This window comes from Sapajus apella, unplaced genomic scaffold (genome assembly GCF_009761245.1).
Source record: "Sapajus apella isolate SASKATOON/1434 unplaced genomic scaffold, GSC_monkey_1.0 scaffold22, whole genome shotgun sequence".
In the NCBI taxonomy this organism is placed as follows: domain Eukaryota; kingdom Metazoa; phylum Chordata; class Mammalia; order Primates; family Cebidae; genus Sapajus; species Sapajus apella.
This window is the reverse complement of record NW_022436962.1, coordinates 26,009,860-26,029,010: the sequence shown is the minus strand read 5'-3', so window position 1 is coordinate 26,029,010 and position 19,151 is coordinate 26,009,860. Positions and strand designations below refer to the sequence as shown.

The following is a 19,151-nucleotide window of genomic DNA, read 5'->3' as shown; positions in this document are numbered from 1 at the left end:
TTCTTGACCTACAAGGCTCTGCGTGAGCTAGCCCCCTGTTACCTCTCTGCCCTCATTCACACGAGTCTGTATTCCTGATGTGCTGGCCTTTTTTTCTGGTTGTAGAATAGTCCGAGTTCATTACCACCTCAGGGCTTTTGATGAAATGTCTTCCTTCAGATGTTTTAAGTGGCTGTGGCTTCTTCAGTCTCAGCTCAAAAGCCCCCTTCACCCTGAGGTGTCTTTCTTGATCATGATTAGCCCTCTTCCCCTCATGACTTCCATGATTCTTCATCATGTCACCTTATATACTGTCTCATTTGTGTGTTACCAGTCTCTCTTCTCTGCCTTAAAGAAGGCAAGCTTCTTTTCATCACTGTGTTCCTTTTGTTTTAACTGTGCTTTCTTAGTAGGTGCTTAGTAAGTACTAACGGGTGAATGAATGAAACTTCATGTTGAAGTCAGCAAGAAGTTAGAATTGAGGGGAAGGCATAGAACCAGGATTTTCTTTGGCATGGCTGGCTTTGATAGGATATCACTCCTATAACTTGCTATGTAGAGGTCCCTGTTACCTGTTTATATATATGAAGTGGTTCTCTTATGAGACATCTATGACCAGCAGGCTACTTTATGAATTTTTTTAAATCAACCATTTCATATTTGCTCTATCATTTTCTTCCAGAATGTTGATTATCTCAGAATAGGATTGTGTGCTCCAGATGTTATTAAATGGATGGTCAGGATAGTCCATACATGATTAACTTTTTTAACAGAATATTGTTCAAATCGATACTGAGACTTTACTGAGGCTTTAACTCTAGGGAACCCCATTTTGCTTGCTTCCTTATGGGAAAAGAGCTAATGAAGTCATCTTATTTTCTTGAGAATATGGTATTTAAAAAACATATAGTGTCAGAAAAAGGCATTTTGGAAGTAAAGTTATGACAGATAATTTAAAAACATTATTTCTGGCTGGGCGTGGTGGCTCATGCCTGTAATCCCAGCACTTTGGGAGGCCGAGGCGGGTGGATCACGAGGTCAAGAGATCAAGACCATCCTGGTCAACATGGTGAAATCCCGTCTCTACTAAAAATACAAAAAAATTAGTTGGGCATGGTGGCACGTGCCTGTAGTCCCAGCTACTCGGGAGGCTGAGGCAGGAGAATTGCCTGAACCCAGGAGGCGGAGGTTGCGGTGAGCCGAGATCACGCCATTGCACTCCAGCCTGGGTAACAAGAGCAAAACTCCGTCTAAAAAACAAACAAACAAAATTATTTCTTTATGCTTACTATTAATTTATGCCTGTTTGCTGAAACCTCATCTACCTCAGGCCATGATCATCCTTTTTATTTCTGAATTTCCATTTTACCCAAATTCTCATTGATGTAATAGAGTATTAAATTGTTCTCTTTTATATTTTTATATGTATATAAATATTTTTATATTTAAAAAATTTTTGAGACAGGATTTCACTCTGATGCCCAGATTGGCGTGAAGTGGTAGGATCACAGCTCACTGCAGCCTCGACCTCCTGGACTCAAGTGATCTTCCCACCCCAGCCTCCCAGGTAGCTTGGACTATAGGTGTGTGCCACCACTCTTGGCTAATTTATTGTATTTTTTTGTAGAGACAGGGTTTTATCATGTTGCCCTGGCTAGTCTGGTCTCAAATTCCTGGGCTCAAGTGATCCCCCTGCCTTGGCCTCCCAAAGTGCTGGGATTTTAGGTGTGAGCCACCATGCCTGGCCTGAGAGATTTTTGTATCTCTCACGTACTAAGCATATAGTGGGCTTTTTTTTTTAAGTGTTATATTCATAACATATTTTTAAAAAAGGTGTTGTATACCATAAATTTCACTCATATAAAATGTATGATTCAGTGGTTTTTAGTATATTCACAAGGTTGTGCTACTATCACCACTAATTCTAGAACATTTTCATTGCCCCAGAAAGAAGCCCCACACTTTTAGCAATTACTCCCTATTCCCCCTCTCCTCGGCCCATGACAATTATTCATCTACTTTTTGTCTGTATGGATTTACATATTCTAGACATTTCATATACATGGAATTATATACTATGTGGTTTTTCACGTCTGGCTTCTGTCACTTAGCATAATGTTTTCAAGGTTTATCCATGCTGTAGTGTGTATCAGTACCTCATTCCTTTTGATGGCTGAATAATATTCCATTCTAATATAGTGGACTTTCTTTCTTTCTTTTTTTTTTTTTTGAGATGGGAGTCATGCACTGTCGCCCAGGCTGGAGTGCAGTGGCGTAATCTCAGCTCACTGTAACCTTTGCCTCCCGGGTTGAAGTGATTCTCTTGCCTCAGCCTCCCGTGTAGCTGGGATTACAGATGCAAGCCACCACGTCCAGCTAATTTTTGTATTTTTTAGTAGAGGCAGGGTTTCATCATGTTGGCCAGGCTGAAACTCCTGACCCTCGTGATCTGCCCACTTTGGCCTCCCAGAGTGCTGGAATTACAGGCATGAGCCACTGTATCAGGCCTATATAGTGGACTTTTAAGATATGCTTCTTTTTTTTTTTTTTTTTGAGACGGAGTTTCCCTCTTGTTACCCAGGCTGGAGTGCAATGGCACGATCTCGGCTCACCGCAACCTACGCCTCCTGGGTTCAGGCAATTCTCCTGCCTCAGCCTCCTGAGTAGCTGGGACTACAGGCACGCGCCACCATGCCCAGCTAATTTTTTGTAGTTTTAGTAGAGACGGGGTTTCACCATGTTGACCAGGATGGTCTTGATCTCTTGACCTCGTGATCTACCCACCTCGGCCTCCCAAAGTGCTGGGATTACAGGCTTGAGCCACTGTGCCCGGCTTAAGATATGCTTCTTAATTGTTTGTTTTTAATCATTCCTGACTAAAGTTGAGGCAAGATAGCGACCTAAGAAAAGCACTTGCAACAGATATTTGCCTTCCATACCTCACCGTAAGGATCCAGGGAAGGCACAATGTGTGTGAATAAAAATGTTTATCTTATTTTCATCATTGATTGCTTAAAAAATCAATTTTATTGTGCAAGTGGTACATTCTAGAAAATTTAAGCATAGATAAGTTTCTAAAAATTCACTTAGTCATCCCACCACCAGTGCATAACTACTGTTAATTTGGTGAATATAGTTTCAGGCTTTTTTCTGTGCTTGTAGATGGTATGCATAATAGTGTACAGTGAGCACTGTTTTATAATAAAACAAAACATGTGTAACTGAAATATTTTTAAGTTTCATTTTTTGTTCATTGCTTTCAAAAATATTTTGGTAATAGACGCAGGAAACTTCTTAGATTTACCAGTTTTATTTTTTATCTTTAAAAATCCTGGATTCTAGGCCAGAATTGTTTTCTGAAGGACTTAATTGATAGAGTAGCCTAAAATTGCTTTTCTAAGTAAAAATTTCAACATGCTGATAAAAACTGCTTCACCAAAATGAAAAAAATGAATTCATTTTGTTTTTTTTATTAGTCAGAAAATTCAATTACTTTTTGAATAATTCTTTTATTTTGTAATACAGTAAATTTGTAAAACACAGATAAAAGGGTGGTAGCAATGTAAAGAACATGTGTGCCTGCATTTTTTCATGTTAACATGTTAAGTTAGGGAGACCAGCCTCTCTTTTTGATTATTTTTCATATTTTTTTGTTTTTCCAAGTAAAGGAAGGAAAAGGAAATTGATATATGTTGGAAAAAATAACTTTTATAATTTGAGGACACACTTATGTCATTAGTCAGTTTCATCAGCACCATTTTCTCTCTCTACTAGGTCATTCCTATCAATTAAAATGATCTCTTAAAAACTCTCATCTTGAGATAAAAATAAAACACTTCTTTTACCCTGTGTCTCCTTCCCTATATGGCCCCATTTTCTCTGTCTTCGGTTAGGGCAGAACACACTGGAAGAACTAGTTGTCTGTACTGTGCCTCTGCTTCCTTCCCTCAGGTTCTCTAGCCTGTTCCAGCCAGGCCCTTATCCCCATGACTCAGTGCTACTGGTCAAGGCAGTCAGCAGCCTCCATCTTGCTAAATCTGATTGTACACTTTTGTATCTTCCTCCCTCACACACTTTCTTCGCTTGGTTTCTGGTGTCCCACAGTCTTCTGGGCGACTTCCTGTCTTTTTTTGATGGCTCTTTCTCAGGCTTGATGGCTCTTTCTCAGGCTCCTCTGCTGGATCCTTGTCCTCTGCTTGGCACATTCTTCTCCCAGCTGGCTGTGTCCTCACTTCCTTTAGTTGGTTGCTGGGTTGCTCAGGAGCCCTCTGACTGCATAGTACGGAGAAGAGGGCTCCTGTGGCTGGGTGTCTTTTGTTTGCTCCTCAGCATTCACTTTTCACCTTCCCCCCCGCTGCTGCATCAGCCGCTTCCCTCGCCATCTGGCATGTAGTTGGGTTTGTCCAGTGGGGAGTAGTGGGTGGACATGAGAGGGAAGGATTCAGGTTGAGGGGTTTATTTTTTTGGCTTCCTCCCTGCGGGCTGTGTCCTTCTCCATACAGCTTTCTTTCTCTCTTTTTGAATTTTGTACTATGTGTTGTAAATGTTTTTACTGGGTACCAGAGTTAAAAGTCAACATTTTTACAGCAGCCTACAAGGTTGTGCATGATCTGGCCCCCATTTCCTTCTAATCCCCCTCACTCTGTGCTCTACCCGCATCCTCTTTGCTGTTCATCAGACACACCAGGCATGTTCCCACCTGGGAGCCTCTGTACTTGCTGTTTAGTAAATATTATTTCTACATTAGAACAGAGACCATACAGTAGATGATCTATAAATACTGAATGAATGAAAATAGTGTCGAAATAGAAGTAGAATGACTATAGCAGGATGTAAGCTGAAGAAATGAGAGGACACACACTCTCACTTGAGAGTATATAGCTGTGCTGTGCACTGCATGCCATACTGTTTACCTGCAGCAAAACTGACCATGAAATAAATCAGAGGTGAGATGATGGATTGTGGGCAAAACGTTACTGTAAAAGACAAAGCTAGAGGCAGTGACACACTTGGCACTGTGTGGTCCAGATTCAGTAGAGTCTTGACCTGTATACTCTTGAGGAAGGGGCTGGATCTTGGTTTTGCCATTTAATAGCTGTGTGACCTGGGTGAATTACTTAAATCCCTCTGTGCTTCAGTGTCTTCATCTGTAAAACGCAATTACATTTACAGGATTTAATACTTAGTGTGTGTTTGTTACATACCAGGCACAGTTCTAGGTGCTGAGGATACAACACTGAACAAAGACAGAACCTTTGTGTGGAGCTTACATTCTAGTAGGAAAGGCAGATAATAAAAATGAGTTAAATAAATATAACATGGCATGCTAGTGACTGTGCTAAGGAGGGAAGTAAGCAGAAGAGTGGGCTGGGGGGGAGTGTGTGTGTGTGTGTGGTTTTTGGAATTCTAGGTGGAGTTGCTAGGTGAGGCTTCACTGAGAGGGTGACATCTGAGTAAAGGCGTGACAGAGATGAGGAAGTGAGAATTACACTGGCATATAAAGAAGGTCATTCCAAATAGAGGAACAGCAAGTATGGAGGCTCCCAGGCGGGAACATGCCTGGTGTGTTTGATGAACAGAGAGGACATGGGTAGAGCATAGAGTGAGGGGATTAGAAGGAAATGGGGGCCAGATCATGTGCGACCTTGTAGGCTACTGTAAAAATGTTGACTTTTACTGTGGTACCTAGTAAACCTTTACTAAATAATAAATTTTGGGGAACTTTAAAAAGAAAAGTAATTTAATTAATTTTAAGTTCCAGGATACATGTGTAGGATGTGCAGGTTTGTTACATAGGTAAATGTGGTTGTTAGGAAACTTAAAAGACTCATTTTGAAGATGAGGAGGCTGAGTTTCCGAGAGGTGACATTACTTACCGAAAGTAGTCTAACTGTGAAGAAATCTGGAGTCTGAACCAGATCTCCTGCGTGAGAATCGACAGAAATATCATGTTGCTGGCCCAGCATCGTGAACTGCAGTACAGTTACAAAAATCACCACAGAGCTAATCTCCATACATGACAGGTAGAAATGGGGTCAACTCATACACTTACTATTCATACCAGTGTTAACCCTGTGGGAAAAGTAACCATAAATAGAACACATCTGTCATCATTCTTATTTTTAATTATACTTCTAAATAAATGAAGCTGTTGTTTTTCCAGAAAGTAAAAGATTAGATTGCTGTTCAAGTTTGGGTAACTGTGGTTAAATGGAGCATTTCCTAATATTTTCTTTCTATAAAGGATAGGTTAAAGAATAAAAGATAGAACAGAAGAACAGAACTGTACCCTGACCTTCTCATTTCAGTAGACAAGTAGATCACTTATCTGGGTCTTTTTCTTCATTTATAAAGAGAAAATAACACCTCCTGTTTATCTGAGAGTTGATGTAAGTTTCTGAGATAATGTGTCTGAAAGATGAAGTTTACAGAGATAAGTTGCTGTCTCAAATAATACACTTTTATTTGCTGATGGGTGTGTGTTTAGTATATACTCTGTATTTCCAGTATTTCTGTAACTTAACACCTCTAAGCCTCATATTTGCAATGAAAAGGTACTATTTTTGAAGTGATAAACTTCGAAGAAAGTTTTGGCTTCGATAGGGAGTATGGTGAGGTAGTATTTAATGTTAAAGTGTACATTATTTGTTTCCACCGAATATGCTGTATACTTTGGGAGCAGCATACGAGTGTAATTCTGTTCTGTGTTAATCTTTGTTAGTTTTTCAATGATTTAGTCAAGGCTTTATGATTTTTGTGTAATAATTTTGAGTGCTGCCTTGTTGGCTAAGTTGAAGCCTAGAACTGTGTACTTTAATGTAGTCAGAATGTGAAAAACCTGAGATAATTAGTTTGAAAGCTTCTGAGCTCATACCAGGAAAATCTACAGTGTTTTTCTTCCATGAAAAAAATTGTTTCAACAGTGTTCACTATTTTAATTTTTCTGTTACACGTGTTCATGTGAGTTAACAGCTTTTGTTGCAGAACGTGGAGACTTGGACTGGCTTGAGTGCAAGGGGTTATTCTTTCTGTCAGGCATATCTCCTTTTATTCTGACCACATCTTGAGGCACCGAGTCAGATGCCTTAGCCAGTTTCTGATCATAGTCCCTAATCAGGGACTATGCTGCCTTTTTGCAAATAACATCTTAGTGCAGGTTTCTCCATTTTGGGCAATGGACAGAGACATTTAAGCTGGAAGGGGAGTTGTATGACTGTTGGCAGGCTCTCTGACTGCTGTGTGAGGTCCTCATGTTGTGGTCATAGTGTATATCCTAATTATTTTGCTTTTTTGCAGTCTTAAAACCCAAACTTTTCCCAGTGCTTAGCATAGTTTCATTAGTGGTTTTAAAAAACGAAATTTGTCCGTCAAGTTTATATTCCATAGCTTATGCATTCTCTTTCTTTGATTCGAATTATTTTCACAGGATATATTCTCACTGTGAGGTAACTCTTTCAAATTATTATTATTTTTTAATCCTGATGCATGTTGATTTGCATGGAGTTAGGTACTCATTGAATTAAGTAAACATAGGGGCTTACTAATTTGCATCACCATCAAAAACTTGTTTCACTTAGTTTATTCAGCATTGGAAATTAACAAAATATTTTTTGTAATTTAATAGGTGTGAAAATTTTAATTCCTTAGTAGCAGTGTTTTTAAGATACAGTGTCTTTTTTTGCTAGGAGAAAGATAAAGATTGTTATTTATTTATTTATTTTTTTTAAAGTCAGGGTCTTACCCAGGCTGGAGTGCAGTGGTGCAATCACTTCTCACTATAGCTGTGACCTCCTGGGCTCAAGCAGTCTTCCCCCTCTCAGCTTCCCAAGTAGCCAGGGACCACAGGGATGTGCCACCATGCCTGGCTGATTTTCTTTTAATTTTTGGTAGAAATGGAGTCTTGCTTCATTGCAGACTGATCTTAAACTCCTGGACTCACATGATCTTCCCACGTTGGCCTCTCAGAGTGCTGGGATTACAAGTGTAGGCTACTACAACCAGCCTATTACTGAGTTTTAAATTTAAACCTTCTGTTGGTCTCAGCGTTTATATACAAGGTCAGGTAGGTGTTAGCATAACAGCTGCTTATCTCTACTTATATTTTGCTAATGAAATCTTATACTTCAAAGTAGGTATTTAACTTGCTTAAAACATTTTAGAAGTACAATTTTTTGAATAGGTAATATATGTACATTATATAAAGATTAGGCCTACACAGAGCCCTCCCAAACTCTGTCTCCTAGTTCCCATCCCCCTCCCACTTCAGAAGCAGCATGTTAAGTTCTTATGCGTCCTTCCAAAAAGAGGCTGCAGGCCGGTCGCGGTGGCTCAAGCCTGTAATCCCAGCACTTTGGGAGGCCGAGGCGGCTGGATCACGAGGTCAAGAGATCGAGACCATCCTGGTCAACATGGTGAAACCCCGTCTCTACTAAAAATACAAAAATTCAGCTGGGCATGGTGGCGTGTGCCTGTAATCCCACCTACTCAGGAGGCTGAGGCAGGAGAATTGCCTGAACCCAGGAGGCGTAGGTTGCGGTGAGCCGAGATCGTGCCATTGCACTCCAGCCTGGGTAACAAGAGTGAAACTCCGTCTCAAAAAAAAAAAAAAAAAAGAGGCTGCAAAATAAGTATATATGGATGAGGTCCTCTAGTCAACCTTTACAGGACTGACAGGAAGATATATTTGTAGTATGGGTCTGGCATATATAAGTATTTGGTAAACAACATGAATAAAACTGGCACAAACAGATTTAGTTTGAACTGGTGTAACGATATTCCAGGGTCGCCAAAGGTTCTGGAGCTACTGCCCATGGTAGGGGTTCCAGATCTCGCTCAACCCCTGATCCACACCTCACCTTTGGCCAGGTGACAGCAAGACTGCTCTGTTGTACGTTTGCACTTCTAACTGAGATTTTGTTTGGAGAAAGGAATTTAAGGTGAATACCATGTTATGCAGGTAGTACCAGTAACTGTGTGTTTCTCTTTTAATTTTTAGATGTTTCTTACTGTGTATCTCAGTAACAATGAGCAGCACTTCACAGAAGTTCCAGTTACTCCAGAAACAGTCTGCAGAGACGTGGTGGATCTGTGCAAAGAACCTGGCGAGAGTGATTGCCATTTGGCTGAAGTGTGGTGTGGCTCTGGTGAGAGACCCTGACAGCCTTGTGCTTTGGTTCTTCTGTCTTTTATTAATGTTGGTTTGTAGACATGATGCTGTGCGAATGCTCATGTTTCTCCAAGGAGAAACTATAGAGTAGCATGTCCAGCAGAATATAGTGTTCCTGATCCAGCTTTGGTGTGATACATGAAGTCTTTTTGTTGTTTTCTTTTTCTGCAATAAAATGGAGACACCACAATATAAAATATAAAAGGTCATCTGGGATGTTGTGGTCCAGTGGCTGATGCTCAGCTGTGTCTTTGTATGTGTAAGCTTTACTTAATTAGAAACTCGAGGCATCCTAATTGGTTTGCCCACTCTGTTTTTGTAGGTTTTTAGAGAAAACTACTCAGAGTTGAGGAGCCATAGTGGCAGACAGCAGTGGTGAACCCATGGGCAGTATTGTAAGCCTTGAAGTCAGTCCCTCTGTATGGTTCTTTGGAGCTCTAAAATGGGATAGCCGGTTTCTTTTGGGATCCATAGGAGTTGGTAGATGTGGGAGTAATTTTTCATCATTTCTACCTCGTTCCTACACAGACTGGGTGAACTCCTACTGGTTTCCTTTTTCACCTCCGGGGATGCCAAATGTCCCCAGAGCAAGTTACACACTGTGTTAATTGAGTTCATGCCATTCATGATAGCTAACATCAGCTGAGCCCCTACTTCTTTTCAGGCAAGTCCTTTTATTCATCTTTGGTTGACTTTTCTACAGGTAGATGTTCTAGAAAGTAGGTCTTCTGAAGTCTCTCCAAATTACTTTCTTTTTCTATAGGAACCAGATGAGAACAATCACATGAAGAAGCCCAAGGGATCTTTTGAAAATGAAAATTAGATAATTTCACTTTCCTGCTTAAAACTAGCAACTTCTCTTCCACTTAGAAAAAAAATCCAAACTTTTTTTTTTTTTTTTTTTTTGAGACAGTCTCGCTCTGTCGCCAGGCTGGAGTGCGGTGGCATGATCTCAGTTCACTGCAACCTCCACCTCCCAGGTTCAAGCAACTTTCCTGCCTCAGCCCCTCGAGTAGCTGGGACTGCAGGTATGTGCCACCATTCCCAGCTAATTTTTGTATTTTTAGTAGAGAAGGGGTTTCACCATGTTGGCCAGGCTGGTCTCGAACTCCTGACCTCAGGTGATCTGCCTGCCTTGTCTTCCCAAAGTGCTGGGATTACAGGAATGAACCACCGTGCCCAGCCAAAATCCAAACTTTTAATATTAGGTTGTGAAGTCCTGTAGATTCTTTGTCTTTGCTGTCAGCTGGTACTATTTTCCTCTCTGCTCCTTCTGCTGCTTTAAAAGTATTTCTTTTTTTTTTTTGACATGGAGTTTCGCTCTTGTTACCCAGGCTGGAGTGCAATGGCGCGATCTCGGCTCACCGCAACCTCCGCCTCCTGCGTTCAGGCAATTCTCCTGCCTCAGCCTCCTGAATAGCTGGGATTACAGGCACACACCACCATGCCCAGCTAATGTTTTGTATTTTTAGTAGAGACGGGGTTTCACCATGTTGACCAGGATGGTCTCGATCTCTTGACCTCGTGATCCAGCCGCCTCGGCCTCCCAAAGTGCTGGGATTACAGGCTTGAGCCACCGCGCCCGGCTAAAAGTATTTCTTGAGTATGCTAAGCTCATTCCTACCTTGGAGTAATTGGTGACAGCGATTCCCACTGTTTGTATGGATCTCTCTCCAGATATTGTCATTGTTGATTCTCCTGGGTTTCAGCTAAAATGTTACCTCCTTAGAGAGGCTTTTCTTGAGTGCTCTGCTAAAAGTAGCCATGAAGTTAGTTCTCAGTTATATCATCCTGATGTAATTCTCTGTCGAAGGCACGTCACTCTGACTGTGTGTGTGTTTATTAGTTTATTGCTCCTTTTATCCTGAAAGCCCCAGACACATGCACTAGAATGTACGTTATTTAAGAGTAGAGACCTTGTTTATCTTGTTCACTGCTGTATTCTCTGGCTCAAGGGGAGTGCCTTGTACCTAGTGGGTGCTCAATAAATATTTATTGAATGAGGAAATGAACTTCTAGCTGCTCCTGGTAACCAACCCCTTTGCATTCAGCAAATTACCTTGCTTTATCCTTCACTGAGATAATTGAAACTCTCTATTGTGTTCTTCCTCAGTTTTCTTACTCTGTACCTCACATTCCCTGTGTGCGCCTCCCTTTTCTTCTCGTTTTCATAGAGGAAGAACTGTTCTTACTTTGCCATGGCTGTACTCTGTTCCTTGACACTTTTGTTCCCACCTATTCCTATTTAGTACCTTGCTCGTTTGAATTTAATAACCTTTACTACATGACGATGATACGTAAAGAATTTTCTGTTTTACAACTTTTTAATTAAAAAAATTTTTGGCCAGACGCGGTGGCTCACACCTGTAATCCCAGCACTTTGGGAGGCTGAGGAGGGTTGATCACCTGAGGTTAGGAGTTTGAGACCACCCTGGCCAACATGGTGAAACCCTGTCTCTACTAAAATAAAATAAAATTAGCTGGGCATGGTGGTGGGCATCTGTAATCCCAGCTACTCAGGAGGCTGAGGCAGGATAATCCCTTGAATTCGGGAGGCGGCTCCGGCAATGAGCCGAGATCGTGCCACTGCACTCCAGCCTGGGCAACAGAGCAAGACACTGTCTCAAAAATAACCCCCCAAAATTTAATGATGACACTGGTATGTGTTCTAGGTTTGTTTGTTTCTCTTTTTTTTTTTTTTTTTTTTTTGAGATGGAGTCTTGTTTTGTAACCTCCACCTCCTGGGTTCAAGCAGTTCTCATGCCGCAGCCTCCTGAATAGCTGGGATTGCATGCACACGCTACCACACCCAGCTAATTTTTTTTGTATTTTTAGTAGAGATGGGGTTTCGCATGTTGGCCAGACTGGTCTCCTACTCCAGACCTTGTGATCCACCCGCCTGGGCCTCCCAAAATGCTGGGATTATAGGTGTGAGCCACCATGCCCAGGCTCTAGTTTTTAAAAGAGGAAATAATATAAACAGAGTGGATGTCTCTCTCCTAAGTGAGTCCCCTGGTCTCTTGATGTAATCACTTACGATTTTAGTCGATAATTTGTCAGACCTTTTCTGTGCATTTATAAGTAACTGAAGAAATGTTTTTGTGTTTCTCTGATTCTTTATGTAAACGGTAGCATACATATCAGTGTCCTCCAGTTTACTGTTTTATCTTACAACATAGCTTGTAGATCTTTTCTTTTCAGTTTAGTATGTGTAAATATATATATATATATATATATATAATTTTGGAGATGGAGTCTCACTTTGTTGCTCCATCTTGACTCACTGCCACCTCCGCCTCCTGGGTTTAAGTGATTCTGCTGCATCAGCCCCCTGAGCAGTTGGAATTACAGGTGCCCACTACCACACCCGGCTGAATTTTGTATTTTTAGTAGAGACGGAGTTTCACCATGATGGCCAGGCTGGTCTCAAACTCCTGACCAGAAGTGATCCTCCTGCCTCGGCCTCCAAAAGTGCTGGGATTACAGACATGAGCCACCGTATTATTTTTAAATTATCACATAATTTCCCTCAGTATGCATAAACTACAGTTGAGCTAACAATTGCTTTATTTATAAACATTAAATTAAATTAATCATCTTGTTTTAATAAGTGCTACAGTAAAAATCCTTTTAGGAGCCTCTTCTGATCCTGTGCAAGCATTTCTCTAGAGGGTAGAAATGAAATTCTTTGGTTAAAAGTTCACACGTTTTTAAAATTTTCAAAAAAAAAAAAAAGTGTTCTTTTTCCTCTTCCTCCTTCTCTCCTCTTCTTTCTTCTTTCCTTCCCCCCTCCCCCCATGATCCTCCCATCTCAGCTTCCTTAGTAGTTGGGATTACAGATATGTGCCACCACACCCAGCTAATTTTTGTATTTTTTGCAAAAATGGGATATTGCCATGTTGCCCAGGCTGGTCTTGAACTCCTGGACTTAAGTGATCCTCCAGCCTCGGCCTCCCTAAGTGCTTGGAATATAGGCGTGTGCCACCGTGCCTGTCCAGGTCACACTTTTTTTTTTTTTTAATTGTATATATTTAAGGTATACAATATGATGTTATGGGATACATATAGGTAGTAAACAGGTTACTATCATGACCAAATTAACATAAAAATGTAACATATATTGTCAGATTTTCTTTCTGCAAAGGTTATGTCAGTTCATACCCTTTCCAGTTATTTCTAGATGTATTCCTCATCAACAGTTATTTTAACATTTACTAAACTGATAGCTGAAAACTTGACTTTTGTTTAAATTTTCATATTTCTGCTTTCAAGTGAGGTTGCCTGTTTTTTCATTTGTTTATCGGCCATTTGGCTTTTTATTTTTTGAAATTGTTTCTTTCTTTCTTTTTTTTTTTTTTTGAGACGGAGTTTCACTCATGTTACTCAGGCTGGAGTGCAATGGCGCGATCTCGGCTCACCACAACCTCCGCCTCCTGGGTTCAGGCAATTCTCCTGCCTCAACCTCCTGAGTAGCTGGGATTACAGGCACACACCACCATGCCCAGCTAATTTTTTGTATTTTTAGTAGAGACGGGGTTTCACCATGTTGACCAGGATGGTCTCGATCTCTTGACCTCATGATCCAGCCGCCTCGGCCTCCCAAAGTGCTGGGATTACAGGCTTGAGCCACCGCGTCCGGCCTTGAAATTGTTTCTTAATACCCTTTGCTCTTGTTTACTCTGGCTTTTTCCCTTCCCTCTTGATTTGTAGGCATTTAAAAACTGTTCGGGATCTCAGGCCTATTTGCGAAACTGTAAATGTCTTTCCCTATTACTTAATTCTCTACGTGTTAAGCCTTTCTTCTCCTCTCTTGTCCTCCTCTGATTTCCTTTTCCATTTTCTCACTACCCACTGGTGTATTTGCTCAGTGAACATTTCTTGGATGCCTTTTAATGTGCTAGGGACCACACTTGATTAAGAAGGATACAGAGATGAAAGCTGCCTTCAGGTGTCTTACAGGGCGCAAGGAGAAACGAGTATCCACAGACATTTATAATACATTGTGGTGGTTGCAGTAATAGATGTGTTTCATCTGCAGGAGAAAAGGGTGGTGGAGGGGGGGGAAGATGATGAATGCTGGGAATGGTGTGTTCAGAGTCACATAGGCAGGAATGCTCTGGCGAGGAGATACAATCATGTGTCACTTAATGATGGGGATATATGCTGAGAAATTTGTCATTAAGTGATTTTGTTGTTGTGTGAACCTCATAGTGTACTTACACAAATCTAGATGGTAGCGCCTACTACACACCTAGGCTATATGTTATGTAGCCTATTGCTCCTAGGCTACAAAGCTATACAGCATGTTACTGTATTGATTACTACAGGGAATTGTAACACAGTGCAGTGCATGCCCGTAGGTGTGGTTGGTGCCCGGGTGTTAGTAGGGAGCTTTGAGAACCTTTGACGGGTCCGTTTCAGTTTATGTAGGCCTATGCCTGATTTTTTGCCATCATAGGGCCATCAGAATGTTAGCCTAAAGCTTGTGAGAAGGTCCATATCTTTCGGGGGCAGTCCATTGTGGACTTGAGTTCTTTCTCTGCCCCTGGAACCTGGAGATTTTACTTCTTTTGAGTACAGCTTGTGTGTGTGTGTATTTTGTAGGGGTGGATAGAACAGCTACTCAGAATTTCTTTTTGAGGCTTTCTCTCTAACCCCTTTTTGGGGGGTCTTAGAATATGTGTAGTTTATAAAAGGAGATTATCTTTGTCAACTCAGTGTGTTATGTTACTGGAAGTAGAACCAGAACTGTACTCTGTTGCAGCCAAGCAGATTAAATTCAGGGTTGGTTCACCAAATTGGCTGCTGAATGCTTGTCTGCTCTGTTCTCTGCCCATGTTTATTTAAGGTGCTGAGATAGTGGCCTTGATTACTGATAAATGTGTTGAGTTTTTGTAGGCTATTTCAACATTCTTATATTTAAAAATTATGTTGACATTACTGGAGTTTCGTTGATTTTAAGCAGTTGCTTCCTCAAACAGTACGTCTCATTTTTATATCCAGATCCCTTGAAATTGGAAGGTTTTTTTTAGGACAGCTGGAGACATATTGTTTCTCCTGAAGCTTCTATTTTTACTAGGCATTTAGGTGTGCCCTTCTTTTTGTTTCTGGAAAAATTCTGACATGGGTATTCTCACTGGAAGAGGGGCAAATATAGATACATTTTTACAGCTATAATGATGTATAGTTTGCATGAAGGATAGATGGTGAATCATATGTTTATCTTTCTTTTACTTGAAAATAATGTGGTTTCTACTCATTTGCTTTATTTAGAACGTCCAGTTGCGGATAATGAGCGAATGTTTGATGTTCTTCAACGATTTGGAAGTCAGAGGAATGAAGTTCGCTTCTTCCTTCGTCATGAACGCCCCCCTGGCAGGGACATTGGTAGGTAGTGCTCTGTGAATCATGAGAGATATTTAAGTTTTATTTTGTGCACTGGAGTAGCTGGGAGTAGTAGGTGGCACATGATGAGAAGCCAGGTAATTTGAGAGGTGAAGGAGAGGTTAGGAAGTTGAAACAGTGGAGATAGGCTGTGGATGGGGGAGAAGTTTGACCATAGCTTTTTAATGCAGGTGGGAAGGAGTCATTAGAGCAGGAGGTTGAAACTATAAGAAAGGGAATACTTGCTAGGGCAGGGTCCCTGATTAGGTACTTCCACAGCCCTGAGGCAGAAAGTCCTCTTAGACAAGAGGAAGGATCCCTCTTCCATAATAACAGGACAGAAATAAAACTGTGGCAGTGTGGCTAAATTTGTGCATTTTGTGGGAGTAGAGGGATTTCTCATCTAAAAACATTTGTTTTCTCTGAGCTAGTAGTGATGATGGAGGTGGGTGGAAGTTTGAGCTGTTTTGGAAATTAGGAGAGAGGGCTTGCTAGGGAAGCCAGACTGCTGGGACCCTTGAGACCAGTTGAGATTAGAGACCTTGAGACCATACCTGATTTTTCTCCGGTGGTGGTCTATAGTCCAGGTGGGTTGTAAGAAGAGAAGAAAACCCAGGGTTTCTAGACAAATTCGATGGAAGGCCAGTGGGACAGGGGAGAAGAGGGTATTGGTGGGTGATATTTCAGCTGGGTGGGGAAGAAGTGAATACAGGACAGGGCTGTGAGGAAAAGTAGACAAGAGTTAAGAGGCTGCTAGTCCCAGTTAAATGAAAGAATAGGTGTCGTGAGAGGAAATGAGTAGACAGGCAGATTGAAAGGCAATGGTGGTCAAAAGCAGAATGTTTGAATTGAAAGTTTCAGAGGTAGAGGGCTTCTAGTGTTGTGGTTTCAGGTGGGGCCCTGAAATGAGCCCGAATTAGAGTGGAGATAGAACTGAGGCTCGCATTTGGGTGGTAACGTCAACCAGAATGAAACAGGACTTGGAGGTGGAGAGAACAAGGGAGTCAACTGGTCACATTGCTGGTGACCAGGGATTGTGACCAGAGTTTATAGATGGACTGTAAGGGAAGAATGGAGAGTGTCGGGGGGGAAGCAGCAGTAGACACTGGGGACACAGCCATCCCTGTGACCTAGCAGTCTTGGAGGATGTGGGAGAATGAGCAGCTTCAGAGCTGAGATCTGTGGGGAAGTTCTGTTCTCAGTGAGTAGCCACAGATTGAAGCAGGATTGCTATATATTTCTAAAAATGCTGAGATTTCATTGAAAAATGGAAAGTTGAGGCTACTTTGTTTGACCTCGTTTATAATTTTTGGGAGTAAGAATAAATTAGCCGGGTATGGTGGTGTGTGCCTATCATCTCAGCTACTTGGGAGACTGAGGCAGCAGAATCGCTTGAACCATGGAGGTGGAGGTTGCAGTGAGTAGAGATTGTGTCATTGCACTCCAGCCTGGGCTACAGAGCGAGACTGCATCTCGAGGGAGAAAAAAGAATGTAGCAGATGTCAGATGTCGATTATTGCACATTATAAAAGCTCAGTTTTGGCTGGGTGCAGTGGCTCATGCCTATGATCCCATCACTTTGGGAGGCTGAGGTGAGTGGATCACTTGAGGTCAGGAGTTCGAGACCAGCCTGGCCAACATGGTGAAATCCTGTCTTTACTACTCTACTAAAAATACAAAAATTAGCTGGGCGTGGTGGCGTGCACCCGTAATCCCAGCTGCTGGAGAGGCTGAGGCGGAAGAATCGCTTGATCCCTGGAGTTGAAGGTTGCAATGAGCCAAGATTGCACCATTTGCACTCCAGCCTGGGCAACAGAGTGAGACTCCATCTCCAAAAGAAAAGCACAGTTTTATTGACTGTTGCTTTAACACAAGTGTCTGTATGGTACCTGACCACTAGGAATGATTAAATTTAGAGTATGGGTTAGCTGAGGGGCAGAGTTGACTTAGTTTGGCTCCTTCTACCCTATAGACGAGAAATGCTGATACTTAGGGATAAAGTGACTTGTCAGAGGCCACACACCTAGAGGCAGAGCCAGGAGCAGAACCTGAATCACCTCAGCCAAGCTACCTGGTTGCCTTTCAGTATCAGTGGTGTCTGTAATTTTATTTTAGGTAAACATTTTTTTCTTAGGCTTTTTTTTTTTCTTTTTTGTAGTTTTATATTGGCATTTGCGTCTTATTTTTATTTCGTTCTCTATTTACGTCACATACATCCTTTTGTAATTAGTTGAATTTTACCCATCCATCTACCTGTTCAAATATCTTGCTGTATAGTACTGGATAAATTATTAAATAGTCTCTCAATAGTGCAATATGCAGTTTCAGTGTGTCTGTAATGTGAGAAATATAATCTGAAGATAAAGGAGCTGTTTTCACACTGTCACAAAACACCAGTGCCACATAGTGTTGAAATTGGGATAAAACAGGATTGTTTTTCAGTCTCCTTTATTAAGGTGTTAACTTACTCTTTTTGGTCTAGACCTCTCGCATAAGGATTAGGAGACTGTCACCATATTCTTTTTCCAATTTAACTAGGACCTATGACCCAGAATTTATGTGAAATTATGTTTAAAGCTCTTGTTTTTTACTTTAATTATGTAACTGATAATGCAAAAGAGAAACTAGTTAAGTGCTCTCTTTAAGACAGCAAAGAAAGCAATTATTCTGAAATTATAGAAGCTTTTTTTTCTTTCAGAAATATTGTGTCAGATTACCTGAGATATTTTGTCAGAGAATTGAGCTGCATTTAAAAAATAAATCTGATTGCATTAGAGTTAGGTGTAAGTGTGATACTTGGCTCTGAAGGTAGGCATGCCTATTTATTTGTTTATTAGCAGTGGGAATTTGTGCTAAGATTTCTGACAGTTATAATAGACATTTGAGTCAAAAGAAATTTTAATCTTAAATTTCTTAGAAGGTAATTTGATAATTTTTTTAATTTCTGGAAAGTATAGATATGAGCTTAATGTGTTTTTAAAATTCTCTGTTGATATTATTTGCTTCTTATAATTTATTAAATTAAGACCTTTCCTTATATGATACATTAAGTGGTACTGAAAGACTCATGCATTTTGGCTTTAAAAATTCTTTTTAGCCAAAAAAGCAGAATATGTAGTGTTTCCAGTGAATACCTTCCCAAACTTAAACAGAAATTTTTTGCTTAAATAAATGTGGAAGTACTTCATAGTACTTAAAAATTACCACAAAATGTCTGCAATAAACCAAGATACTACTTGTTCCAATTTTAAGTGCTTTCTTTTCAAAATAAGTTAAAAATATTGTTAGTACAAGGATGTATTGATTTAATTTTCAACTATTTCAGTGAAGCTTTTCTTGATTTAACTACTGAGTAGCTAAATAGATGATTAGGAAGAGCAACTTTAAGCAAACGGTATGAATTACTAATAGTCAGAAGTACATTAAGTTTGTTAATTTTTCCTTTTTTGGTATGTGAATCAGACAGCTTTCCTAATTAATAGGTGGCATGTGATATTAGTAGTGCTGACTTTTCACTCTTTCATGAAATTGTTTGCAAAACACATTGAGTTATGAGAACTTAAGACAATTGCTATTAGAAAATATTTTGTTTAAAGAATACATTAAACTTAAAATCTCAAAC

The 19,151-nt window shown here is 40.6% G+C and overlaps 1 protein-coding gene and 1 long non-coding RNA gene across 5 annotated transcripts in view; one reads left to right on the top strand and one right to left on the bottom strand.

Annotated features, from left to right (window-relative positions):
- TP53BP2 (tumor protein p53 binding protein 2) overlaps window positions 1-19,151 on the top strand; it is a 65,530-nt gene that overhangs the window by 12,176 nt on the left and 34,203 nt on the right. For 3 of the 4 annotated variants that reach the window (XM_032289364.1, XM_032289366.1, XM_032289365.1), the window contains exons 2-3: window positions 8,975-9,122; window positions 15,419-15,532. In XM_032289364.1, the coding sequence (XP_032145255.1) occupies window positions 8,975-9,122; window positions 15,419-15,532 (262 nt within the window). The remainder of the gene's footprint in view (window positions 1-8,974; window positions 9,123-15,418; window positions 15,533-19,151) is intronic. The other variant, XM_032289367.1, reaches the window with a different exon arrangement.
- On the bottom strand, window positions 699-19,084 carry LOC116558999. The gene is made up of 3 exons (XR_004272263.1): window positions 19,073-19,084; window positions 18,043-18,048; window positions 699-782 (listed from the first exon to the last, which is right to left on the bottom strand). It is a non-coding gene; the product is annotated as an uncharacterized LOC116558999 (long non-coding RNA).